The 26,232-nt window shown below is 47.5% G+C and overlaps 3 protein-coding genes and 1 non-coding gene across 9 annotated transcripts in view; 3 read left to right on the forward strand and 1 right to left on the reverse strand.

The window, feature by feature from the left end:
* Positions 1-1,567: 1,567 nt before the first annotated feature.
* On the forward strand, positions 1,568-6,435 carry LRRC14B (leucine rich repeat containing 14B). Its single transcript, XM_040598811.1, has 2 exons — positions 1,568-2,472; positions 3,980-6,435. The coding sequence occupies exons 1-2, from the start codon at positions 1,568-1,570 to the stop codon at positions 4,623-4,625; spliced, it is 1,551 nt and encodes a 516-aa protein (XP_040454745.1). The 3' UTR covers positions 4,626-6,435.
* Positions 6,436-12,551: 6,116 nt separating this feature from the next.
* Positions 12,552-12,636, forward strand: LOC121090817. The gene has a single exon (XR_005828739.1). It is a non-coding gene; the product is annotated as a small nucleolar RNA SNORD45 (small nucleolar RNA).
* Positions 12,637-15,455: 2,819 nt separating this feature from the next.
* Positions 15,456-20,426, forward strand: LOC121090665 (CMP-N-acetylneuraminate-beta-galactosamide-alpha-2,3-sialyltransferase 2-like). The gene is made up of 5 exons (XM_040599390.1): positions 15,456-15,575; positions 16,391-16,497; positions 18,405-18,507; positions 18,697-18,816; positions 18,934-20,426. The coding sequence occupies exons 1-5, from the start codon at positions 15,456-15,458 to the stop codon at positions 19,066-19,068; spliced, it is 585 nt and encodes a 194-aa protein (XP_040455324.1). The 3' UTR covers positions 19,069-20,426.
* A 511-nt stretch (positions 20,427-20,937) lies between these two features.
* The window catches only part of LOC121089846 (endoplasmic reticulum-Golgi intermediate compartment protein 3), a 30,493-nt gene continuing 25,198 nt past the window's right edge, over positions 20,938-26,232 (reverse strand). For 5 of the 6 annotated variants that reach the window (XM_040597508.1, XM_040597504.1, XM_040597507.1 and 2 more), the window contains 3 exons: positions 25,464-25,600; positions 24,443-24,498; positions 20,938-21,795 (listed from right to left, as the gene is read on the reverse strand). In XM_040597508.1, the coding sequence (XP_040453442.1) occupies positions 21,716-21,795; positions 24,443-24,498; positions 25,464-25,600 (273 nt within the window). In that variant the 3' untranslated portion in view covers positions 20,938-21,715. The remainder of the gene's footprint in view (positions 21,796-24,442; positions 24,499-25,463; positions 25,601-26,232) is intronic. The other variant, XM_040597503.1, reaches the window with a different exon arrangement.

The following is a 26,232-nucleotide window of genomic DNA, read 5'->3' on the forward strand; positions in this document are numbered from 1 at the left end:
AGGCCTATTTAACTTACGACAAAAATCCCTGTTGTCTCAAGGGAGCAGTGGCAGCAAGATCCCCGTAGTGTTTGATCCCCTGACATCCGCAAGATTCTGTGAGGATAAATAAACTGTATGATTTAAGGATATTACATGACTTCTGGATCCTGCCAGTACATGAACTTACAATCAAAGCTAATACCTGACATCTAGCTACAGTTGGATACAGCTGTGCATTACCAGCACTTCTGTGTATGTGTTCATCCAGACAGAGAGAAATCGGATCCCGGCAAAATCAGTTTTGGAATTTCAGAATAGCTGACTGCACTGCACTCACTGCCTACACGCATATATGCGTGTACACCAGTATGATTGGCTGAAGTCTGCAAATTCAGTCAAGGAAGTATGCAAAGTAGAAGGAAATATTACTGTTACTAAAAATAATACTATTTTATAGCGAGACAGAAGGAAACAGGAAGGCACGGTATAAACCCAGATTCTCTTTATGACCCAAATATGCAGGTAGAATAACACTACTTTTCCCAGCTGGTATTTGTTTTTTATTAGGAACATATGTAGATCTGTTTCATATATGTGGCAGAAAGGGGCTCTTCTTTTTGGATTAGACCAAGGCTAACATGCTAGCCAACATGGAGCCAAGGACAACATACTCTACTGAAGCATTCTTCTACACAGCCCATACCCAGAGACTGCTTTACTTGATCCTTCTTCATCCCAGTCATCGGTAATGACTTTTATTCACTTTACTGACCGGCCAGCTTAAACCATCATTTTTCTAACAGGAAAGATCATCTGTTGCTCAAAGCAACAGCAATGGGATGCTTGTCTGGGAAGTTATGAGAAAGTTCCAAGTCTGTGCTCTGTCTCGTTCAGCTTGTCTTGTACTCAACCCTCAGTTTCCTATCACAGGCAAGTGTCTCCATCACTAAGGCTCTGAGCTCTTCTAGAGCCTTGTGTCTTTTCCACTGGAGCCACAGTATTTAACTATTCCTTGCTGATTGGAAGGGGAAAATAGAGGGAGGGACATTGTGTAGCTCAATGACTGTATCACTTCAGTCTTTCCTTATGGCTATAATTGTTTGAAGATTCTTGATGCTAACTGAGAAATCTTCCCCATTGAATTCAGCATGGGAACCCCCAGCGTATCATTTTTCGTACAAGAAAGTGGAATACAGATCGTGTTATATGTTTAAGTTGGAAGCCTGAGTGCCTTTTTGTATGGCATAGGAAAGTTACAGAAATATTGTCATGTATGTGTGCTGCCCTGATCTTACTGTTCCTGCTGGGCAGTGGTCTGTACTTAGTTGAGTTAGCTTTGTTATAAATATGAGGGTTTAAATGAATAAATCCTCTCTGACCAAAGATCTCACAGTTAATTACTGCAGAATCACAGTATAGCTCCAAAATAGAAAGCAGAGGATCAGCATGTTCATTCTGCCTTCCAGCAAGGCTTCTGTTAGCAGCAAACAGCAGCTGCAAATAAAAATAGAAGGTAATAAGCAACTAGGAGCTTTAGTTAAATGCAAAAGTCACTCCTCGTGACAGCAAGGAGTGCAGAGCGACAATGAAGTCTCTCCGATTCATTAGTGCTGAAGCATTCGTGTCAAAAGCAGAGTTTGCCAGAAGGAGTCTCAGCAGTGTTGCCCATAATCTTTTTCCTCTTCTTTTTAAAGCCAGTTATTTACTGGAGCAAGGTGAAGTGATTCATGACTTGGTACAGAACTGGCCGCTTGTTGACTTCAACATGGGAAAACTTTTAGGAACTACTGTGGACTACAAGGAAGACCTGAGCCATAGAACGTGCTCAGTATGCTTGGAAAGCTGTCTGACCGGGCTGAGAGACTATGTGCTGAATCATCCTTCTCCCTACGTGAAAAGGTTGAAAGTGGTTGACCTGACGGGTATAAAAGATGTTGAAGTTCAGTTTTGTGAGTGTAAGAAGACAATGGGCAGGTGGGCCAGGACACAGCTGCTCTCTAAGCTTTGTTTAGAACTGCTGCTTCACCTGCAACACACAGAGTGCAATCCAGGTACCTTTGAAATCAGTATTGATGTGCTAATTGACTTGTTTGTTACAGAGCGGAACTATGAGCTGGTAGTGCAGGCCCTGGTGAAGAATTGCTATTGTCCACTGAAGATCTGCTGTGTGGCGTTAAGATCTGACAACCTGGCTTTGCAGAAATTCTTCTACATCATAAAGCTCACTGATCCTTCTTTGTTGCGCAAACTGGAAATAGTTCACAATGTTCGCTTGGAAATGGAACACTTGGAAATACTCTTCAACAGCATGCACTTCCCTCTATTGATGTCCTTGACCTTGCCAGCACGAACATTTAATGTGCAGAGGTTCACAGCTACAGATGAACGGATGCTTACTAACATTGGAGAAAAGATGGGTGAAATGACGCAGCTGACTGAGCTGAGCATGCCATTTTCTATACTCACGGGAAGAATACAGAAACTGCTCAGGTAATTCGGCCATCCTGCTTCCAGTCAAACCGTAAAGAACAGCCCTTTGTGCCACCAGCAAGCTGAGAATCTGAGAATAAGGGGAAGTGAGTATATCTCAGGGGGGGTGTGAGAAGGGACAGCAGGAAGCTAGGAAACAGTATTTCTTGGGGAGAATTGGAAGCCAACATATACCTAACACACACAGAAGATCTGGCTCTTCCAGAGCCCATCTGATGAGTATGAGGAGAATATAGTTTTCACTACCACGTAAGAGAGGGGTACACCCAAACATTTTTGATTTGGCACATTCTTGAGCTTATACCTCAATCAGCTTGGGCTGGCCTTTGGTGCAAGAGCTTAGCCATATGACAAGTATTTTTTCAGGGTCTCTAGTGAATTCTTGTCTTCTAAAAAAACAAGCAGTAAATATACTGATTCCACAGATACTGTATTTTTAGGTAGGCAGGGGGGATAGCAGACTGATTTGAGACTTCGGTTTCAAACCTTTTATGTTTGTTGTCTCTGTTGACGTCAAGGGAAGAGAGATCTGATGCTTTTCTGATGCAAATTAAGCTAATGTATGAATATTCATGATTAATTCCTGGGGAAAATTGGCAATTCTTTAAAAGATAACAAGTTGCCAGTGAACAGTGTTTATATTTGAGCAGGAAATAAGTTAACTGTGGGCTTTTCAGAGCATCTAAAAAAACCCAAGGCAGACAAAACTTTCATCCAGACAAATAACCCTGATCTAAAATTCCTCCTGTACAAAAAAGACATTTAATTTAAAAGTTGTGAATGGCACACTGCTTATATTGATGGAAATAAATTACAAATTTCTAACCTTGATCCAGCTGAGGTCTGTGGCAGAAGTCTCACTAAGATTCAGCATGTGTGAAAGGGTTCTCTTCATTTTCATCTGTCAGAACTATTTTATATTCAGCTAGAATATATGCACATAATTTCAGGTACACTTCTTACAACCTTCTGCTTCCTCAGAAGGTCTCTTCGCAACTCCAGAACAATACAGCGTAACCTCTTGAGCATTTAAAAACAAAACTAGAAACAAAAGCAGATGTCTTGTTAGAATACTGATTGGCTTTCATATTGGAATTAATCCTTCCTTAGAAATTATCTAAATCTCTGGAATTATAAGAGGTTTCTACAAGCAGCAACTACCAATGCTTTTATGGTAGTTACGATCTGCTATTAATCCAGCAAGTAACAGACTCCTGTCAACATACAACTGGTTACAGAATAGACACAGAGAATGTTACCAAGTTAATCCCCCTTAAAACAACACAGCTGGAGTCATGCAAAGTAGGAGCTAATTCATGGAACTGATTTCAGGAGGGAAATATACTCATCATTGTTGGCACATGCTTCTGTTTCTCAAAAGAGTTTAGAAAGAATAATGAATGTGGCAGATGGTTGTATTCATGATGTGGATAGTTGCATGAAATCTTGTAACTGTAGCTTTTCAATGTTTTATGCCTTAAAAGTTTTTCTCTCTTTAATTCTGCAGCCCACTAAAAACTCCACTGAAGATGCTGGATGTTTCTAACTGCTCATTGAACCATGCTGATATGGCCTATTTAGCCAACAGCTTCCATGCTAATCACTTAGAAGCCCTGGACCTGAGTGGTCACAATATACCTGACCTTTACCCATCAATATTCTTTAAGCTTCTCAGCCATTCCTCTTCAGTGCTCAGGAGTCTTACCTTGGAGGATTGTAACATCCAAGACACTCACGTCTACATGTTGATATTAGGTTTAAGCCCTTGCCAGAGACTACAGGAGTTTAAGTTTCTTGGAAACCCACTGTCATCCCAAGCACTTAAACGTCTTTTCACATTTCTCTGTGAGCTGCCAATGCTGAAGAATGTGGAGTTCCCAGTTCCAAGGGACTGCTACCCTGCTGGCATCACCTACCCGATTGACGATGCCAGTCTCTGCAGATTTGACCACCAAAAATATGAAAGTGTAGCAGAGGAGCTTAACCTTATTTTACTCCAAGCAAATAGGGAGGATGTGAAGGCTTCAACTCCGCTCTTTGGCAGTTATGACGCAGCTGTTCAGGAGACGAACAATGAACTGGGAGCCTACTTGATCAAGTCCTTCAAAGAGACTTTAGAAAAGTTCACTACTTCTCTTAACAAAATGAGTTAAAGGTGTGACACAATGGTGATGAGAATGTTCTGTCAAATCGGGAGTTAATTTAGTCTTTTCTAGAACTGTGCCTTCATTGATCAGTCGAGTTTTCTTTAATTTCTCAGCTGAATTTACTTCTGTTTAGCCTCTGATCATCTGAGGTATTTTAACTAAGCTGTATCTATTGCATACACTTTGCATAAGCGCTGCTTGCTCTCAAAAGAGGGGAGGACACTTAACAGCTGATTATTTTACACAAAAGGGGTTTGTTTCTCAGTAAGACAATAGGTGTCTAAGCCTCCCCGATTTCTTACACGGTCTCCTCTGGATTTGGCAGTGAGGCTTGCAGCCCTACAGAAAAGACAGGAAAGTCCTTTCCCAAGTCCAGCAAGATGTCCCACAGATTGCGTGCTTATCCTCATTTATGACTCCCTAAAACAATTTTTGTTTTTGCCTTTGGCCTTCTGAATTCACCGGACTGTGTTTTATCCGGTACATTCCCAATAGTGGGGATGTTTACGTGTCCCTGTGCCTATCTTTCTTCTGCAGAAGCAAGAACGATAAACATCCTTTTGCATGGGGAATTACGGAGTCTGTTTAATATATTGTGCTGGTGAGGAGTAAAGTTCCATACCGAGAAGGCAGAAAATCAAATTGTTGACTGGCAGGGGATTTCTCTCCACTTCCCCCAGCAATACCAAGCAGCCTGTGAGGACTCTGCTGAAGCTCTTGCCAAGTGTATTTTACAAAGGTGTACCAGGACAGAGCTGCACAGCCATGCTTGCACTGTCAGTAGCAAAGTGCCTCAAGCTGTTCCCTTTGTTGAATCAGCTTCTGGGCTGGTAGAATGTACCCTGCTGCTTTCAGCTGCTTTGAGAAAGTCTGGGACAGTGGTAATGATGAAAAAAAGACTAGTGTTGAAAACACGCATAGAAAAATGAATCCAACGCCAACTTCAGAGATGTGGAAAAGGGACAAAGCCGGCTGCTGAGCAACTAGAAGTTCATCTACATAAAATACTGCCTCCTTTTGCACAGACTGTGTATTATTCTGCCACAGAATTAGAACCAGTGTCTGGAAGTATTTATTTGGCAAGCTCCAGTGCAAGAAATGTGTGTGATGGAGTAAACAGAATCCCAGACTAAGCCACACACTGTGTTGGAACATGAGTGAAGGGGCCAGCCGCGTGTCAGGATGCAGCAGTAGGGCCACAAAACAAATTTGGGGAGACTACTATAATGTGGGAGCAATCCTTGGGCAGTAGGCGAGTGTCGTAGCCTACTCAGCTTCTCACCTGTAATATTGTGAACAGACCAAAGAGAACAATATTACTGAATCTTACCCATTGTCAGCCAGTCTGAGACCTCTCCTAATAGCCTCTGTCAACTCTACCAGAGCCCAAACTGCTTTAATGTAGAACTAGAGAGTTGGTTAGCTTCTAGGTTATCTGGAGGGAAAAAAAAAAAAAAAAAAAGATGCTCAGGTTAATGCTCAGCACTCTGCCTTAAATATACTTCAACAGTTCATGTAAGCTTGATTAAACAGCACTGAAAGTCAATGTTGTAGCAGGAGCTGAGGTATCATTGTAGTATTAAAGATACAGTATTAAGGTAACAAAGGCAATTTACTTGAAATAATGCTGAATCCATCATATGAATATGCAAGCAGCTACTAACCTAGTTTACAAAAAAAAAATAAATATCAATGGGCTGAGTACTAAGCAGAGCTTACAGGTTCCACAGCATGCATTTAAATGATTTTTTGATGTCTTAAGTTCTTATGTTCTTCCTTCTAGTATGTTTTCTTGATTAAACATATGAAGGTAAAATTGAAAGTGAATGGATGTGACCTGTTTATGTTTACAGAGCACTAAAAAAAAATAAAAAATAGAAGTAATTAAGTTGCCAAGCTAAGCAGCTGTGATTTAGAAAACTGCTAGAATTCCATTCCGTATGGTCTTGCTTATATTTGGACAGAGTTCTACATGTTCCCTTCCTCACCTCTACCCTTTATCTTTCGTCTCTCTGACATTGCTGTTCTTTCCATCCTAGACTTGACCCATGACTTCTTAGCCAGATGTAAGTGGTTTGAATTTTTTAGGCCAAGGATCTACTCCTTTGGTATGAGTAGTGGCACCTCCTGCTGCTGGGACAGGACATTACGTGTATAGTAGCTGCAAACCTATGTGTAGTGATTCCTCTACCCTGGCAGCAGGACCAGCCAACAGGTTGTACCTGGAAGTGAAGGCTGGCCAGTTTTGGAAGCATGTTGTGCTACAACAGCCGGTCCCTGCCTGTTTCAGTACATGCAGACAACTTGTTCATAGATGAGCTCTTATTTCAGGATATTTAGATGCCTTATGAAGACTGCTGCCTATGCAGCTATCCCTCTGCTTTTTCCTTACCTAAAGCCAGTCCTGGTCCACGCCTGTATTTTATTTCCTCCTTCTTCTGCTTCCCACAAATGCCTGCTTGTCTTCCATTTTGGGTCTTGCGTATTTATGCTGTCTATTTACACTTCTCTGGGCCAGGGGGAATCATAGAGTCATTTAGGTTGGAAAAGACCTTTGAAATCATCAAGTCCCACCGTTAACCCAGCACCACCAAGCCTACCACTAAACCATATCCTCAACCACTGCATCTATGCATTTTTTAAACACCTCCAGGGCTGGTGATTCCACCACCTCCCTGGGCAGCCTGTTCCGATGCTTGACCACCCTTCCTGTGAAGAATCTTTTCCTAACGTCCAGTCTAAACCTTTCCTGGTGCAGCTTGAGGCCATTTTCCCTTGCCCTGTCGCATGTTATCTGGCAGAAGAAACCAACCAGCCTCCTTTCAGGCAGTTGTAGGGAGCAATAAGGCCCCCCCAAACCTCCTCCTCTCCATGCTGAACACCCCCAGCTCCCTTCAGCCGCTCCCCATCAGACTTGTGCTACAGCCTGTAAATTATGCTTAAGCTGAGCTTAAGGTCTCTAAGTTGAGTCTAGGGTCTCTAAGTCAAGCCTAGGGTCTCTAAGTTGACTCTGAGTCTAGCCTAAGGTCTCTAAGTCAAGCCCAAGTAGAGCTAAAGGTCCCTAAGTTGAGCTTAAGTTGAGTCAAAGGTCCCCAAGTCGAGCCTAAGGTCCCTAAGTCAACTCTAAGTCCAGCCCAAGTTCTCCTAAACCAAAGCAAAACCAGATGAGAATGTACTTTAATATGGCTTATTACCAGCTATCTGCTGGTAGGTTTGAGCATTCTCACAAAGGTGCTGAAATTTGGTTTAGGTAGTTTTCCAAGACTCTGCAAACTTAATTGAACAGAACGGAAGATCTCTGCTACCAGGAGTAGGAGTCCCCAGCGGGACCTTGACAGGCTTGAGAGGTGGGACCGTGCAAACCTCATGATGTTCACCAAGGCCAAGTGCCAGGTCCTGCACGTGGGCCGGGGCAATCGCAAGCACAAACACAGGCTGGGCAGAGAACGGGTTGGGAGCAGCCCTGAGCAGGAGGAACTTGGGGGTGTTGGTGGCCGAGAAGCTCAACAGGAGCCAGCAATGTGCACTGGCAGCTCAGCCAGCCAACTGAATCCTGGGCTGCAATCAAAGAAGCCTGGCCAACAGGCTGAGGTGATTCTCCCCCTCTACTCCACTCAAGGCCCCCAACATAAGGACCTGGAGCTGTTGGAGCGAGTCCACAGGAGGGGCCCGAAGATGATCCGAGGCTGGAGCCCCTCTGCTGTGGGGCCAGGCTGAGAGCTGGGGCTGTTCAGCCCGGAGCAGAGAAGGCCCTGGGCACCTTCCAGTGCCTAACTGGGGGCCCACAGGGAAGCTGGAGAGGGGCTTTTTACACGAGCCTTTAGCGATAGGACAAGGGGGTAACGGCTTTAAACTGAAAGAGGGGAGATTTATGTTAGGTATTAGGAAGAAAATCTTTACAGTGAGGCTGGTGAGACTTGGAATACGTTGCCCAGGGCAGCTGAGGGTGCCCCATCCCTGGCAGTGGCCAAGGCCAGGCTGGACGGGGCTGGGAGCAGCCTGGGCTGGGGGGAGGTGACCCTGCCCGTGGCAGGGGACTGGAACTGGGGGGTCTTTGGGGTCCCTTCCAACCCAGACCATTCTATGATTCTATGAAATGATTCTTAGAAGGAAAATTAGCAAGAAAAAATATTAAATCTGAGTTTTTCTAAACTGATATTTAATAATAATGTTAAGACTATCTTTCAGGGTCCTTATTCTTCCTTAATTGAAATAACTGCTCATATTATAGGTAAGAAGGAAAGCGTTAGGAGTTTTAGCCTCTGTCAATATTGGCAGACACACATTGTCGTGTAAGAGTATTGCTCATGTTGTTAAAGAAAATGTATTCTTAACTAAGAAATTTAAAGTGCTGAAGCAGCTAAGTGGCAGAACCAGGCCTCGTCCCTAGCGTAGCCCTAATCCAAGGCTGGTTTAAAACCCAGTCCAGTTAGTCAGTGGGAGAACAGAGAAACAACAGATGATCAATTTGTGCACACAGGTGCTCTCCAGAAACACAGGTGGTTTTAGAAAAATTAGTATATGAGAATAGGAATTGCTTGTTCAAAGACTAAGCGCGCTTGAAGGAGCGTGTGAGTTAAAGTTGGCAGAAAGAAGATCATGATCAGAGGAGGAGCCTGGAGCCAAGGCAGAGCCTGGAACCGAGGAGATGAACCACCTGGGACAGTCAGGCGATGGATTTGCAGAACTGACAGGACCAAAGGAAACCGCTACAAACTTCAGATGTTGACTAATGGTTTGATAAGTGTATATAAGCTGTGCTGTATCGCTTGGTTCTCTGCCACTCACTGGGGTGGTGGCCCAGCTCTGAGTTGTGACTAAAGAAAGCCCAGTGGTACCCACGTGTGTGTGAATTTCTCCTGGAACAACAGCAATCGCTGGGACTTATCCGTAGGACACACCGCACCCCCTACTTGTGCCACCGGTTCCTTGTGCTGCAGCTTCTCCCTTGGTAATGGGGTGGGGGCATGGACACAAAGAGCCACCCGACTGTTAAAGCCGTCAGACGCAAAGGACTGAAATGCTTGAGCCACGTGGGTGCTTTTGCATACGGAGGCAATGAGTATTAATGCCCGGGCTGCGAGTGGGCAAAGGGCAGAGCGAAGGGCACCCCGCAGCCGCAGCGGGCACTCCCGGGGTCCGGTGGCGTAAACTGGGCTGAGACCCCGCCCAGTGCTCGCCCGGCCAGTGCTCAGCACGGGGCTGGTGGGGACCTGCTGCCATCTAGCGACAAAAAATGGGGTACTGCAGCCACCCGGTTGGGGGAGCGCTGCTGCTGTGACCCGGCGGCCAAAAATCGGTGCTGCAGCCCTGGCGACGCGCACGCGCGGTGGCCTCTCCCCTCGGCGCTGCCGGCCGCCGTTAACGGCACCGCGATCCCGCGCTGCCTGCGGGGTGGTGCCGCGGCGCCCGCTGCTGCCTCCCGGTACGGAGCCGCCGACGGGCGCTCGGCGTGCAGAGCTGCAGCCCGGCGTTCGCGATCCCCGCTGGCCCCCGCGGCGCGGCATAAGCGCTGCAGGAGCAGCATGGCGGCGCGCCGGGGCGGTGCCAGGAGCGCGGGGGAGGCGAGCGGACCCTGCGGGGGGGGGGGGTGTCTCCTGCCCGCCGGCCGCCTCGGGGGGCGGCACGGGAAACTTCAGCCGCCCGCGAGCCGGGTGCGGGAGCCCCGGAGGGTCCGGGGGCTGAGGGGGGGGGGCGGGGAAGCAGGAGGCCGCCCCCCGGGCGCCGGCGCCTCCCCAGCTCGCCAGCCCCCCGAGCCTGCCGCGGCCCCGCTCGCCCCGCGCCGCTGCCCCCGCTGCAGCATCGCCCCCGCAGCCGGGCCCCAGCCCCAGGTGCCCCCGGCGCTGCCGTGGCGGCGGCCAGCCGGCCCCCCGCTGCCGCTCGGGAAGGGCCTGCGGCGGGAGCGGCTCCGGGCGGGGCCGAGCGGCGCCGGTCACGGCCCCTCGCGCTTCTGTCCCTCTGCCGGGGGCCGCGCCGCCTCGGGCTGGCGGGGGTTGTCCCTGCCCGGCCTCGCCCCCCGCGCCGCGGGGGGCGAGGGGAGCGGGGGCACGGCCCGGCTGCGGGCGGGAGCTGGGCCGGCCGGGGAGAGGCGAAGGAGAGGGAACCCGAGGGCGGGCGGGCAGCAGCTGCCTCCTGCTGCGGGCACGGAGGGCCTGGCCCTGCGGGGGGGGGGGGACCAGCCCCGCAGCAGCCGGGTGCCCGCGTGCACAGCGGGGTCCGTGTGTCACCCACCGCCTGGGGCGGCCCCCGGTGCGCGAGGGAGCGACGCGCCGTGTCCGGGAGCCGCGTCTTGCGAGGAAGAGCCGTGAGACACCCGGGGGTTACCGGGGCGGGGGAGCCGAGCGGCCGGCGTTCTGCGGGAGGGAGGCAGGGAGGAGAGAGGGGAAAGGCGCGTCTGAGCCGGCACATTTTCGCAGCGGTACCAAAGCGAGAGCTGTGGCGAGTCCTGGTCCGTGGGACCCTGTCTCCCCTCTTGTGTGCCCCAGGCGCCCCCTGCCCCCCCTCTGCCCCCCCCTCCCTTCCCTGTGCCGCTGTGATTTGGTGTGTGTGTGTGTGTGGGGGGGGTGACCCGGGCTGGACCGAAGCTGCTCTTACCGCTCCCCCTCCTCCGCTGGACAGGGGGGACAGAATATAACAAGAAGCTCACGAGTGGGCACAAGGATGGGGAGGTCACTCCGCCATTACCTCCGTGGGCGAAACAGACTGAACCTGGGGAAATCAGCGCGATTGATGAGCAGTCAAGTCAGAGCAGGAGAATGTGCAGGAAAAGCAAATCTTCAGAACACCTTCCCTCCAGCCCCCATTTCTACGGGGCTTAACTTTACTGCCGATTTCCCTGTCTCCTCCCCGCAGGGGGATGGGGAACGGCAGCTGCGGTCAGTTATCACACGTTGTTTCTTCTTGCTGCTGCTTCTTTCTCCTCCTTTTCCTCCTCCTTCCCAAACCTTGCCATACAAACCCATCGTGTTTTGATTCCCTGTAGCTCTGCATTCTATTCTTCTGTCCTGCTCCCTCTTCTCTTCTGCCTTTATCACTCATTCTGCTGCTCCCTTCTTTTTTACTCTCTCTGATTTTGTCCTACTCCCTCTCCTTCCCTTTTCTTCATCCTCCATCTCTGTCCTGCAGCCCAGGACAGGTTTTTCCTTTACATCTCTGTCCTGATCTGTATCTGTCTCTTTTTTTTGGTTTACTTCTTTTTTTATTTTCTCCACCCCCCCCCCCCCCAACCCCTACCCCCCATTTCTCTGGCCTGTTCCCTGGCATTCTTTTCCTCCATGCACATGTACGTGCTGCTCAGGGTCCAGGGAGATGTCTGGAGGCAGGGGGCACCTCAGACAGGTCTGTGTCCGAACAGGCTTATTATTGCGGAATTACTGACTTCCCCCAGGCATGGGAATCTCCCAAGCCAACACCACAACTGACCTGTTCTTGATTTTTGAAGGTGACACCGTGAAAGGATGGGATAAGAAAACCGGATGCCCTGAGCACGTCATTTCCAGAGAAACATGTTGCCTGTACACCTTCATTTGGGAGGAGGACATTAAGTGTTGACTTGTTTCAGCACAGCTGTGCTTTTATTAAGAGGAATAGCCTTCTCTTTCTTGTTAAGAGTTAGGGGTTGCTTTTTTCTGAGAATTCTGCCTGGTTCAACAATCATTGATCTGCTGCGTGCTTTTCCCTTGAGGAAAAGGACCCTGTCTCAGTCTTATTTATTCACTAGGGCGCTCTCCGTTGTAGAATAAATTTCTCACCAGAAGGCTCCAGTGCTGCTTCCAAATGGTGGCCTGGTTGCCTGCGTAATGTATCTGTAGTTCTGTCTCAAGGAATGCGTTAATGGTGTTACGAATTATAAATAAGGTAGCTTCCTGCCGTAGGGAGACAGTGTGTTGGGTTTGAAACCTTTGGGTAGGACAGAAGGAGGTTGCCACCCTGGGTCAGTGGTGGGTGCTGGCATGTGTCGTCTGATCTAGAGCTGATGTCTGTCACCGCTTTAGCTCTAGAATTACTCTGAGACGCAGGGAACTCCAGTTCCCTTCAGCTGCAACCTCGGAGCTTTTCCAAGCAGTGGGATGAAATTCCTGTCACAGGCTCTAAGGCTTAAGGAGAAGGGGGCACAGTTTGAGTTTTCTTCCATGTAGGCGTTGGAGAGGTACAGTTCTGAGCTTGGAACTGGCCACTACTGGGAGACGCTTTCAAGTGAACCGAGTGTGGCTCTGGGCACCCAAAGCTGGACAGGGTTGGCAAATGGTGATGTAGAGTTTTGGTGGTAAACTTGACCAGCCTGTCTTAACGAGCAGGCATGTTCTTTGTTTGCAAGCACTGTTTAGTCCCGCCTAGGCATCCCGAAAGTTTGAAGGGCCGTGGTCACATCATCCCTTGGTCACAATGAACAGTTGCCTGTGCAGAGTTGCTTTTTAAGGAGCATGCTGTGGTTATATTTACTCTCTTTGGCTTTGCATTTGGGAAATAATGTAACAGTTATAGCTCAACTGAAGGAGCGCGATGCCTGATGTGGCAGAGGAGATGTGTTTTGCTAATTCTTTGGTGTGTGTCAGTTTGACCCCAAAATGACATTGTGTCAAAGCTTGTGGCCAGGTTCCGCTGTAGATGTTGACTTGGGGTATGAATGGCTCCAGGTGTGCTTTAGGAGAGCTCTGTTGGTGTAGGTGTGCTGAGCAATTGCTCTGCTGTGTGTGCAGCTGTTCTGGTTTGGCTTCCAGGTGTGAGCATGCAAAAGAAAACTCGCAACTGTGGTCAGCCTTGCTGTAAAATCAGAATGGTTTTTACTGCTGCCTGGATATCCGAGAGCCTCCTGAATGTTTCAGGCAGGCCAAGCGTTGTGCCCCAGTATGTCTTGAGAGTCCACAGCTCTGCAGTTCCCTAGAGGGGCAGTACAGGTAAGCTTGTAAGATCCCAGAGCTCCTTGCAAGTTACAGTAATGGAGTTTCTTTGGATATATATTTGGATACATGTGCCAGCTGAAAAGGTATTGTTTGATTTCCTGCTCAATAAGCACAGATCACTTGGGTGGTCACGGACACTTGTCATTTACTGAGGAAATTTCCATCCGTTGGATGGAAAGGGAAACAGTACAGAGGCAATATTTAAGGTTTGGGGTTTTTTGTTTGCTGTAAAACCTGGGGTTTTACCATTTTGCTCCATATTATCTGTTAAAGAAAATGTATTTTGAAATAAGAAATTTAAAAGTGCCGAAGCAGCTAAGTGGCAGAACCAGGCCTCGTCCCTAGTGTAGCCCTAATCCAAGGCTGGTTTAAAACCCAGTCCAGTTAATCAGTGGGAGAATAGAAAAACACTAGATGACCAATTTGTGCACACAGGTGCTTGCAGAAACACAGGTGGTTTTAGAAAAAATAGTATATGAGAATAGGAATTGCTTGTTCAAAGACTAAGCGCGCTTGAAGGAGCATGTGAGTTAAAGTTGGCAGAAAGAAGATCATGATCAGAGGAGGAGCCTGGAGCCAAGGCAGAGCCTGGAACCGAGGAGATGAATCACCTGGGACAGTCAGGCGATGGATTTGCAGAACTGACAGGACCAAAGGAAACCGCTACAAACTTCAGATGTTGACTAATGGTTTGATAAGTGTATATAAGCCGTGCTGTATCGCTTGGTTCTCTGCCACTCACTGGGGTGGTGGCCCAGCTCTGAGTTGTGACTAAAGAAAGCCCAGTGGTACCCACGTGTGTGTGAATTTCTCCTTTAACAGATGGTGACCCAGACCATCTAGGGTCTTCTGCACTAGTGCATCTTTTGCACTAGGATGCAAAAGGAAGGAGTCAGGAATCTCTTCTGTACATATCCATTACCAGCGCTCTACTGCCAGCAACTAGGTGAGATCACCTGATGAGACTTAGACAAGGGTAGTTCCAGACACAGACCTGAAAGTATTCTTGTGTTTAAATTAAAAAAAATCACATACTAGTGAGGAAGTTAACAAATTTGATAAGAATGGGAAATACAGCCAGCCTTGAAAGGGGGACGCCCCTTGCTGAGGTTTTAGAGAATTGGAAAAAGATAGCCCTGGCACAGGCTTTGCAGAAATGAAAATTCATTATTTTATGCCAGGAGGAATGGCCATTCCTGACCCGTACTAGAGAAGGACCCATGGATGTGTGGCCTCCTAGAGGAGCTTTTGAGCCTCATAAACAAAAAAGTTTGAGAATTATTTTAAAAGACTCTGGCATCCAGGATATTGATTATTGGTATATGCGGTATAATTGGGCACAGCAAAGAGGTAAATCATCTCAAACAAGGGGAAGCTCACTTGCCTCCAACGCAGAGGCAGAGGAAACGGACCTTCCCACTGCAGGAATCTACCCTTTGAGGCTGGAATACATTCCTAACCCCAGAGCAGGACCCAGAGCTCCTCCAGAGGTTGCTTCTGTCAGTCACTGCGGTAATGAGACATGAATGCTGGAGACAGGGAGATGTGGTCGCTTGGCAGAGTAAAATGCTGAGATTGAGAGACAATGCTGAAAGATGTGCACAAATGCTGTCGGGAATTGTTACAATTTATACTCCCAGCTGGAATGGTAGGAAAACTCTACTGAGAGAATTATTCCAAATGGAAGAGTGGGAAAGAATTTTTCAAAAAGATAGAAGAAGACAAGGACTTAATCCTTGGCCTGAACAAGATCCTAATTGGCAGTCTCAGTTACATTGTAATACTTTAGCATGTTTTTTTAATGGCTATTCAGGACATAGGCAACGGGAATGCCCACTTTGCCTGAAAATCTCGAAACAAGGATCGACACCCCCACATCATCCACAGCCTCATTCACAGCAGGCGAATCAGATTCTTGAGGAACTGCTGAGAGATGAATCTGGAAGGAATAGAGGTAAATGAGCACGGACGAATTGCTGCAAAGGTAAATGGAATTCTATTTGATATTTTATCAGAAGAAAAAGTTATTGCTAAAGGGGTAGTTGGCAAGGAGGTGAAATACCTTTCGACACCCTTTCCGATTGTTTTAGCTGGAAAAATTGCATGGGGAAGATTTGCAATTTCTCCTAATTCCCCTATATCATTATTAGGGAGAGACCTTTTGCAGAAATTTGGTACTCGGCTATCTCTAGCACCTGACAGGATTTGGTTAATCCTTATGGGTTGTGAAATTGTGCATGTTTTAAAAAATGAAGAACTTCATTTTGAAATACCATTGGGATTAGAAGCAGTTCCCTGAGAACTGTGGAATACCTGGGGTGAGGATGTGAGATTATTGCTATCGGCAGAGCTGGCATTATTTTATTACCATAAAAACAAATGGAGGGATTCCACCTCGATTAAACAGTATCCTATTGTTGCAGATGCAATCCCAAGCATTCAAAAACAACTTGAATTTTTCCTGAAAAAAAGGAATTCTCAGAGAATGCCAAAGCCCTTATAATACCCCAATTTTACTTGTACATAAGTGCAGAATAGTTAAAGATGGGGATGCAGAGTACAGATTTGCTCAGGATCTCAGTGCGGTGAATAATCATGTTACCTCACCTGATAGTTCCAGAGCCTAATTTAATACTTACTCATATATCACCATGGGCAAATTCTTCTAATGATCTTAAAGACTTAAATTTTCCAGGACATTCTACTTTGGTTCAGTATGTGATGATCTTTCCAGCTAGTCATGCAGAGAAAGAATGTGTGAGAGACACTGAATACCTGCTATATGACTTGCAAAAAAGGGATGCCGTGCACTTCTATCCAAATGACAACTTTGTCGATGACAACTTATTGTTCTTGTACTCTGTCTAGATCCAGTGTCGGGAGGAGGCAGCGGGGCTTGCTACCGGCAGAGGGGCTGCTTCACATGCAGGCAGCTGCCACTCTGGAGGGGAGCTGGAGTTTGGCTCGGGGCCAGGGTGAGGATGCTTTGGCACTTGTTGGCGGGTCAGTTTGCAGACCCTACAAGTGTTGCAGGCAGAGAGCAGCTCCTCCCACAGCACATGCTGCAGCCAGCCCTGCCGGGACCGAAGTAACTGCAACACTGTCAGAAGCAGAGCACAGCAATAAAGGCATTGAATGGTTTGCAAAGGAAACATGTACCAGGCTATGTCAGGTCCCTGCAGGGTTGGTGAGCAGCCAAGGGGTGTCCCAGGAGGTGGGAGCATGGGTGGGAAGGGGTTCTGTGGTGCCACTGCCACTCCCTGTGACATCTCACTGCAGGTGGCATGAGCAATGCTGTGCCAGAGGTGCGTGCAGGCGGTGCTCATCCTGTGCCTGCCTTGTCTGTGGCAATGTTTCCAAGCCCCCGTGGGTGGCCTCAGCCCGTTATCTGGGGCTCTGCCACCCCTCGACACCCCTGCTGCACTGCTGCTGTCAATGGCTCTGCACGGTTCAACGCCCACTATGACATGGCCTTGGGGCGTCTGCTGAAGGGCACAGCCCATGAGCTCTCCTCTGACATGGTTCAGTGGTGGCTGGTGAGTGGGGCACGGGTGGCAGCTCAGGGCTCTTGCCAGTGTCACCAAATCTGTTTGTGGTGGGCAAGGCCGAGGTCAAGTCAGATGGAGGCAGTGGGGGATGAAGGGGATGCAGGGACCCCAGCTCACCACTGCTCCCACCTCGCTGGGCCGTCCCGCACGCTTTTCCTATTATCTCATTGGGGTTTTCTGTGCCTTTCCCAGTGCTCTGCTGGTTCGAGTGGGGTTCTGTCCCCTTCTGGGGTACCGGGGGGGGGGGGGGGGGGGGGCACTAATGCTGCCTGTTGATGGCCTTGCTCCTCCAGACCCTGCAGGGTCACCCGAGTAGCGTCCAGCTCCAGGCCATAATTCAGCAGCCCTTCACTGTCTTCTGGGTCCCGAGCAGTGGCCTGTGGCACCCGTCTCGCTGCAGGACTTGTGCAGTGGTGGGGAACTCGGGGTGGTTGAAGGGGTCTGGCCACGGGCTGTAGATCGATGGGCATGACTGGGTGCTGAGGTGGGTACCCCAAAAGGGCTTTGCCCCTCCCTGTCTCCCCAGGACCCTGACATGCCCCTATTGTCCCCCTTCCAATCCACAAACACAAGCCCTGTGATGGTGGGGGAGAGGGAGTGCTGGCCCTGCTCCCTGCAGCCCCCCACCCTGGGGCACATGCTAGCCCTGGGTTGCCCACGTTCCCTCTGTGCTGCTGGCCACAGTGACCTGGTGTCCCTGCCTGGTGGGGCCAGCAGCTTGGGACTGCACACAGCTTCATTTTGGGGTGTGCCTTCCCACTGTTCCCTAGAACGAACAGAGTGACGATTGCTGGCTTTGAGCTGGATGATGGCACAAGACCAACCCATGACTTCATGTACCCGAGAGTGCAGTGAACCTCAGGCCTGGTGTCCACCTTGTCCTTGTCCCCTTCAAGCCACTGGACCTGCAGTGGGTGGCCAGTGCCTTCTCCACTGGAGAGCTCATGCAACACATCAGCTTTGGGGCAACAGCATCTCTTGCGCTAGAGACCCTGAGGATGGTGCGGGGTGGTTCTGGGGACTTTGGTGCCTCACTGAGGCCCTGGCATCATGGTCCCGGTGGGATAAAGGGCCCCTGGATGAGGGTTCTGGCATCCCTCTGCACCACGGTTTGGGGAAGCACTGCCCTGTCCCCGCAGAGCTTGGGCATCCTGCAGTCCCATAACCCCTGCAGGTGGGGTGATGGCTGTCTCCGCTGTGGGACCATGGGCTTGATGTGACCCTTCCCAGAGCCCGGCCAGGGGCTCCTGCTGGGCCAGCCCAAGGGGCTGGGCTGGCATGGGGCCAAGTGCTAGCAGACATAGTCACCCTCTGCAAACCAACTGCCTCTGAAGGAGAGGCCCCAGCAGCAGGGGTGCCCCACGCTCGCTGCTATCCTCTGGCTTTTGCAGCACATACGTGCGAGTGAAACGGTTCGTCAAAGCTGACAGAAACAAGGTAAGGGTTCAGTGGGTTCCACTCCTCCTGGGCAGGCAGGGTTCCTCTGGGCAGCGACCAGGCTTGTTTTTCAGTGGGATGGGGGCAGAGCTGGCAAGCAGGAAGGCTGATGGCTGTGCCGGTGGTGGGGGCTGGCCGTCACATTTGCAGCACAGCGAGCAGATGATGGCTCCTCTGCTTCCCACTCAGGTGCTGACCCTAAGCCCAGCTTTCCTCAAGTACATCCATGACAACTGGACACAGCACCACGGATGGTACCCCTCCACCAGCTTCGCTGCCCTCCTCTTTGCCTTGCATGCTTGCCAGCAGGTGAGCGTGGCCAGCACGACCAGGTGCTGCCACCATACCACCTGCCATGCCACCGTCTGTCTGTGCACCCTCAAGGGCGACCAAGCACCTGTGCAGTGATGGCTCTGGTGTGTGCAGGTTTCTGTATTTGGCTTTGGAGCAGACAGTGAAGGGAACCGGCATGACTACTGGAAGAAAAACTGCTGGTCTGGAGCCTTTTGCAGGACAAGGGTCCACAACACCGATGTTGAGTTCAGCCTCATTGAGAGATGAGCAGTGGAAGTCTGGATTTTATTCTACAAATGATGCAGTTCTAAGAAACTGAAGCCAGGTTGTTAGTGCAGGAACTGGCAGCAGCTGCCTTGGCTCTTTAGCTTGCTTCTCCCCCACCAGCAGTGCCATACACCCGGCATACATACATACACCCCAGGGTCTCAGTGCTTCTTGTGCTGGTCCCACCAGCTGGGAACTGTGGCTGCCAGGTGATGTCGTCCTATGGCACCAGGAATGCTGAATCTGGCTGGACACAGGGTGGGCATGGCTCTGCCCACGCTGGCTGGGAGAGACAAAGGGCTGGAGGTGGGTGTGTAGCCCATGAGCTGCTGTATGTGTCCCTGTAGCAGCTGCAAAGCCACCGGATGACAGCGGCGGTGGTGACAGCAGCCACTCAAACATGGCTGTCCACATGGTGGAGCTGACATTTTCATCCACTAATGGTTTTTGGGGGAGGCTCACAGTTGTTCTTGGGGAAGGGAGAGAGAAGCATCTTCCCTTCCTGTCTTTTAAGGAAGGAAATATTTTTAAAATTGTGTCAAAGAAAAGAAAGAAAAAGAAAATCAAGCATGCTGTCAGAAGATCACAGATTCAAGTACAGTTGAAATGATCTTACACTGACAAACTTTGCCTGTGAACCTATTACTAATATTTGCTTTACTTTTCGAGCCCTTACTGCTTCGAGAAGATAGTACCCTCTATCTCAGCCCCACCCTGCAGAACAAGATTGCAAACCCTGGAGGCTGAACTCCCCAAAGGAGCTTCAAACACAGACATCCTTGAATGAGACTGAGTTTCCCATGGCAGTTGGTCACTTTGTCTTTCAGTCTATTAAAATCACCAGACCTCTCCTACTCATAAGCTCCCATTTTCCAGCAGAAGCCTGTGTTACTTAACTATTAGCTCCATTGATTTTTCTGCCTCTCCAGGTAGAATCTCCATTTCTCTGTGTCTTCTGTTTCTCTTCTCCATTATATCCCGTTTCCTCACACTCGGTACCAGTCTTGCGCTGACCTGCCCCGTCACCTTCCCTCTGTTCTCTCTAGATGCTGAGCAGTGCTCTGTGCAACGCTCCTCAATGGTTTTCTGAGATTTAGAAGTAATTGGCTTTCTTACCTTAGACAAGCGATTAGCTGGTAATGTTCAAGCATAGGTTAAACTCTTGCTGCATTATTTCCATTCATCTTCCCTCTCCTGATTATTCTTTCAAATTTAGTTACAAAGCTGTGTGCTCTGCTGAGGGACTGAAACTGTTCAAGTAACTTTTTGTTCCTTATGTAACATATAGATACTATATCACTTCCCTTACATTGTAGAGGTACTGACCTGATGGATTTATTAAATATCCTTGTTTCAAATGTTTGTTTGTGGTTGTGTTTTTTTTTTTTTTTTTTAACCCATTTTTTTCAGTATTCTTGCTTGGAGATTAATCAGACTTCTTACAGACACCTCAAACTGCTTCTCTTCCCAGTTTAAAAAACCACAGATTTTTATATTCCCTGGTTTGTGATCAAGTTCAAATGCATTATAAAATAGCTTTCTCTCTACGTTATCTGATCCTGCGCTTGTCACACTCACTGCGCACTGCTGGACCAACTGCTTGGACCAAGTTTAGAGTCAATACCACAGCACATCCAGAGCTGAGATTTAAGAGTGGTACGTTTTGGCTTAGTATTGCCTCCACAATATTTTATTTTTCCTCATATTTTCAGATGACTCCTAATATAGTTTCACATACCAAGCACTTTACTCACTTGTGTAGATCATTAAAAAGAAAAAAAACCACCCACCACAAATAGTGTATCTACGTATTTTGCCACAATGCAGATATGTTTTTTAATTATAATTTCCAATTCAGTACCAGGGTTAGTTTAAATAATTTAATTCTTCTTCTAAATGCTTTACCAAAACAGACAGAGGATGGACTTTGTCTCAAAATACAAACAGGGGGGAAGTGAAAAACACAATCAGATTTAAAAATCAATTAAAACTCCAAACCCTTTTTTTTCTGAAACATCAACTTGCATTTTTCACAAGAGCAGCAATCTGGAGCAACTGCAATGCTCCATGGTACAGTAAGCACATCTCAAGTGCTAGGTCTCATCACATTGCCCAGAACAGCTGGAAGGAAAGCGTGTGGGATTCAGCACATTTTCACAGAGGTCTGGTATACAGCATCAGCACACTCAGAAACATTAAGGTAAAAAAAGCTACATGGTCTTGGCTAGGAAGCGTATTTGATGGCAAATTCAACCCATTCCAGGTCTCATGACAATACAGTACATTATACCTGGAGGCAAACAGAATGCAGTATCTCCAGCATTTCTTTTTTGGGGGGATGGGTGGGGGGATGGGCAGGGGGCAGAACTGGATGAACATGGCCTGGCACAAAAGGGTTTTTACAGACGTGTCTGCAAAGCCAGACAAGACAGCTAATCTTTATAGCAGCAAGGTTCAGGCAGTTCATTCTGAAATTAATGCCAAACAAAGAATGATGGGACAGTAACGTAAGAGCAGTCAGGGCTATCGTGTAATTCCAAACCTCTTCTCTTGTGTACTCAGAAGATCACTTGTGTTTCAAAAAACCTGTTTAGTTCTCCTTAAAGAGGGTTGGGGTTTTTTTCTGCGGAGTGAGCTCATTGCTTATTTATGTTGTCTTCCCTAGTTCAATTTTCTTCTGGATGGCACGTGCCGAGTGATAGATCAAGGAATCAATCAGTCCTGCGACTAAAAGGAAAAAAAACAGACTGATCAAGCCAGACATGCCTCGAAGAGAGAACAGCTCTCAGGGAAAGAAAACGCAAACCCTTCTGTTAGTGGAAAGGAGTTCCAGTTCCCCCGCAACAGAAAACAGCTACTGCTCAGAAGAATAACCACCTCAGCTCAATAGGACAGATAAGATCCAGCTTGCAGGGCAGAGGTGATTATGGAAAAAAAAAGATCTTTCTTACAGAAGTAAAAAAGAGACAGGCTGAGTCACATATGCTTACTGATGAATGAAATAAATTTGGAAAGGAAGCTGATGTTGAGCGCTTTATGCCATGTTATTGCACTGACCCAGCTTGCCAAGGGCATGTTTCCCATTTCTTGCTCATTTCACAGTATCCTTAAAAATAAGCTACCCTACCTGATGCTGCCCTTGATGGACGTCATTTATCAAAGACTGCAATGTTTACCCTCCAAGGACACAAAGAAAAACAAACCGATGCCTTTAGTTCTCTCTGCAGTATTTTCCCCAAATCTCTCCAGCACTGAAGGAGCCTATTAATTCAGTGCTTGTTTGGGACCACAGAAAAGTTTACAATGAGTCTACTGCACCGTGAAACCCAGACAACCCCGCATCCATCGGGGCAGCTTTCGCAGGGCAGGAACCCTAAACTCCTGCATGGGAGGGAACACAGGGTGCCAGCGAGCAAAGGTATTTTCAGTGCTTTTATGAAGATTCATCTTTTTTCTTTTATTCAACACCTCAGTCTAAGGAATAAGTAAGTGATTACTTGGCCGTACGCAAAGACACACATTTCAATGCTATATAAAGAGTAGCCACTAGAACGGGAACTGAGTCTTCTGTTTATTACTGTAGAATACAGAATTACTGGCCTTATTATCTGGTCTTTGAGTGACACTTCAGATGACTGCCTTTTGTGCTTGTCTTGCCCTGAAATTCTCTCTACCTGTGGAATAAATTCGATCCTGTAGCACAAAACCTGTTACACAGCTAAGCTGAGTTCTTTAGAATAGAACAGAATCATTTAAGTTGGAAAAGACCTTTAAGTCCGGTCATTAACCAACACTGCTAAGTCCACCACTAAAGCATGTTCTTAAGTGCCACGTGTACACAACTTATAAATGCCTCCAGGGATGGTGACTCAACCACTTCCCTCGGCAGCCTGTTCCTACGCTTGATAATCCTTTCAGCGAAGAAATTTTTCCTCCAATCTAAAACCAATCTAAACCTCCCATGGTGCAACTTGAGGCCATTCCTTTCATCCTATCACTTGTTACTTGGGAAAAGAGACTGACCCGAACCTTGCTACCACCTCCTTTCAGGGAGCTGTAGAGAGCAATAAGGTCTCCCCTGAGCCTCCTTTTCTTCAGGCTGAACACCCCCAGTTCCCTCAGCTGCTCCTCATCAGGCTTGTTCTTTAGACCCTTCACCAGCTTCATTGCTCTTCTTCAGACAAGCTCCAGCACTTCCATGTCCTTCTTACAGTGAGGGGCCCAAAACTGCACACAGAATCCAAGGGGTGGCCTCACCACTGCAGGAGTACAGGGGGACAATCACTTCCCTAGTCCTGCTGGCTACACTATTTCTGATACAAGCCAGGCCGCTACTGGCTTTCTCGGCCACCGTTTCATCTTTCCTCTAAAATACAGACTCAGAACATGGCATATGGCAACACGAACTGGCTGTCAAAGTTGATCAGTGCTAGAGGGCACTTGCATTTGTCATGAAAATAAGTTTTGAAAGCCTCTCCTTGAGTCAGCCATAGAAATAAATATGACCACATTTATTATAGACAGAAATTCTGCTTAATAGTATCAGGTTAATGGAGCACTGTGACACCTCAGGTAACAGGAGAACCTTGCAGATAAAGGTATTTTTTGATACAGGTGTTATGTGATACATACAGAAGCTGACTTCTTAGGTCCAGTAAGATCTGCTGACCATATCTGCAGACTGGCCCTTCACAGCCCCGTGAACATCTATGACTGTTTCAGAACACCCTGGGTTATTATTACCTGGAGTGCAAGGCTGGACCAAGGCTGGGCTCTGTCACACACATGGAGCTGAGCAGACACTGATCAGCTGTTCAGAAGCCAACACTGAGAATGAAGCCCAGACACTCCAACGGCTGTGCAGGAACAGCCTCTCCTACAGGACCCCATCTAGCTGTGAGGGCTACTTTTAGTCCCTGCAGAGCACTCACTGGAGCTCCTATGTCTGGGAACACATTCCGAGACCTCTTGAGATGGCTATGCTCACGGCAACCTGGGTTCACAGGGTCTACTGGCTTTAGTTCCACATGAAAGCAACTGTCGGCTTACAGACCCAAGCTGACCAAAAACACAGCACAGATATATTCATACGGTATGTGAAAGACTGCATTACTTGAAAACAAAATGTACTTTAGAGCATCAAAGTGAAATATTATGATAGGTCTTACATCATCCACAGCATCTTGATTCATCAGCAGTACTAATTATACTCTGATGCCACACCCATGGCTCTACAGAACATGCTCTATCACCTCCTGAAGTCTGACATCATCTCTCCCCATCACACAGGGATTTATTATCAGCCATGCAGATTTTAGAAAAAGATGGCAAATGTTTACAATTTACAAAGAAAAAAGCTTGAAAGGTGCAATACCTGTAAATATGCCTCCAATGATGGCACACACTCCTGTGAGAAAGTGTGTAAAGGACCTAGAAAGAGGAAAATAATTTGAACAACCAACATAAGCTGAGATACCCTATGTCAGATAAGTAACAATTAACTAATAAAACCTAATTCATAATTATCATAATGTTCATCATAGCAGATAAGTATGCATTATATAATTATTAAGACCTGATGATTAACAGATTTAACAACTAAATAACCCCTACCGGTTACAGAATAGTTTGTCACTGATACTTCTACTGAGCAGCATTGAGTAGCATTCAAGGAGTGTGCTCTAAGGAGCTCAATGGCTACACTAGGAGGCAAGTTCTGAATTTATAAACCTAGAGATGGACTTTTAATCACCAAGATTTTATCCATTCCCACAGGCAGAATGTACAGCAAGCTGCTCTAACACAAAAACTAAATCCCTAAGCACATGTTAATACATTTTAAGGTATAGACATCAGCTGTCCCTCATTATGACCCTAAAATATTGGACAGCTGCAACCCCTTCCATTCCCCTGCAACTACATGCCTGTGATTAACAGAGGACCCGGAAAGAAGAAAGAGGTTCCATACCGACTATGACATGCAGAAAATGCAGAGTAAGTAACCAGCTTTGATCAGTGTGGGTGCTGCTGTAGGTGCTGGTGAGATGCGCATGCTATACAAATCATCTTCCCATTAAAAAAAAAAAAAGACTCTGAGGAAATTAGTCTGAACTGAGAACCATTATATCAGACTTCTGCTCAGTACACCAATTCCCTTCATCTTGATACTAGTATAAAAGTTTCTGGTAATATCAGAAAAACTCCAATCCTTTTCAGATGTTCACACTGAGAGTAAGCGCGTCTGGGAGTGCTTCTTCCTCTCCACTCACTGGGAAGGGGCTTGGATGGCTTTCAAGGCATTTGCACCATCGTGCCTAAGTGAGGATGGAGTTTTAAGCTATGCAAAATGACAAAATCAATGGAGAGTGAATGAAATGGACCGAAAGGTCTCTTACCTGTGTTTCTCTGTCAGCTTCACCATCATGGGTGAAAGTTCATACAGCACAAATACCCCAGGCAGACCCTGGTCTCCTAGTAGACCATTGGCTATCTTCTCATGTCGTGTAACTGAAAACTGGTTGGTCCTTACCACCTAGCAGGAAACAAACACAGCAAATGTTGTTTTGTTAACAAGGAATAGGAAAGGCTACTATATGAGCTCAATGAACCACACCATTGAAGCCCTGCCCACTCACTTGTTGAGGGCCTGACACTGGTTACAAAGAGTTGTAAAGAGCATCATCAGGATCAGGTCTATCTTTAATACAGGCTACCAGTTAAAGCCCCAGCTAGCCCACAGAATGAGTGATGCATCAGTCTCCAGGCTGGACTGTTTTGGTCTCTGCTGGCAAGTAATAGCATAAGCTGTCCCTCTTGACCTCAACCCCAAGTCCATGTCATCCTCTACCAAATCGTAGTCCATTTAAGCACGCTTCAGTACACACACACACATGAGTGAGGAAAAAGGAATTAAACCATAAAGGCAGGGGGGTGCCAGGCCTACAGAAGGACACAGACTGCTCATCTTTATATAAGTGAAGATCATTCTGCAGCGTTCCTCTGCACCCTGCTTTTCTTCCACATATTCCTAACAGTCCTATTCTTACAGCAAATAAGTTGGGTTTCTGTAAAATGGAATTATGTTCTATCATCCCTAATAAGCCATCTGACACAAATTACGATCCAAACTGAGAAAGATACTATCCAGTTTCTTTACCACATTCC

Source organism: Falco naumanni, chromosome 6 (genome assembly GCF_017639655.2).
Source record: "Falco naumanni isolate bFalNau1 chromosome 6, bFalNau1.pat, whole genome shotgun sequence".
Taxonomy (NCBI): Eukaryota; Metazoa; Chordata; class Aves; order Falconiformes; family Falconidae; genus Falco; species Falco naumanni.

Coding starts and splice junctions, on each gene's coding strand:
- LRRC14B (XM_040598811.1), top strand. CDS start 1,568: ATGAAGTCTCTCCGATTCATTAGTGCTGAAGCATTCGTGTCAAAAGCA. Junction 2,473..3,979: donor AGAATACAGAAACTGCTCAG/GTAATTCGGCCA, acceptor TTAATTCTGCAG/CCCACTAAAAACTCCACTGA.
- LOC121090665 (XM_040599390.1), top strand. CDS start 15,456: ATGAATCTGGAAGGAATAGAGGTAAATGAGCACGGACGAATTGCTGCA. Junction 15,576..16,390: donor AAGGGGTAGTTGGCAAGGAG/GTGAAATACCTT, acceptor TACTCTGTCTAG/ATCCAGTGTCGGGAGGAGGC. Junction 18,817..18,933: donor CCTTGCATGCTTGCCAGCAG/GTGAGCGTGGCC, acceptor TGGTGTGTGCAG/GTTTCTGTATTTGGCTTTGG.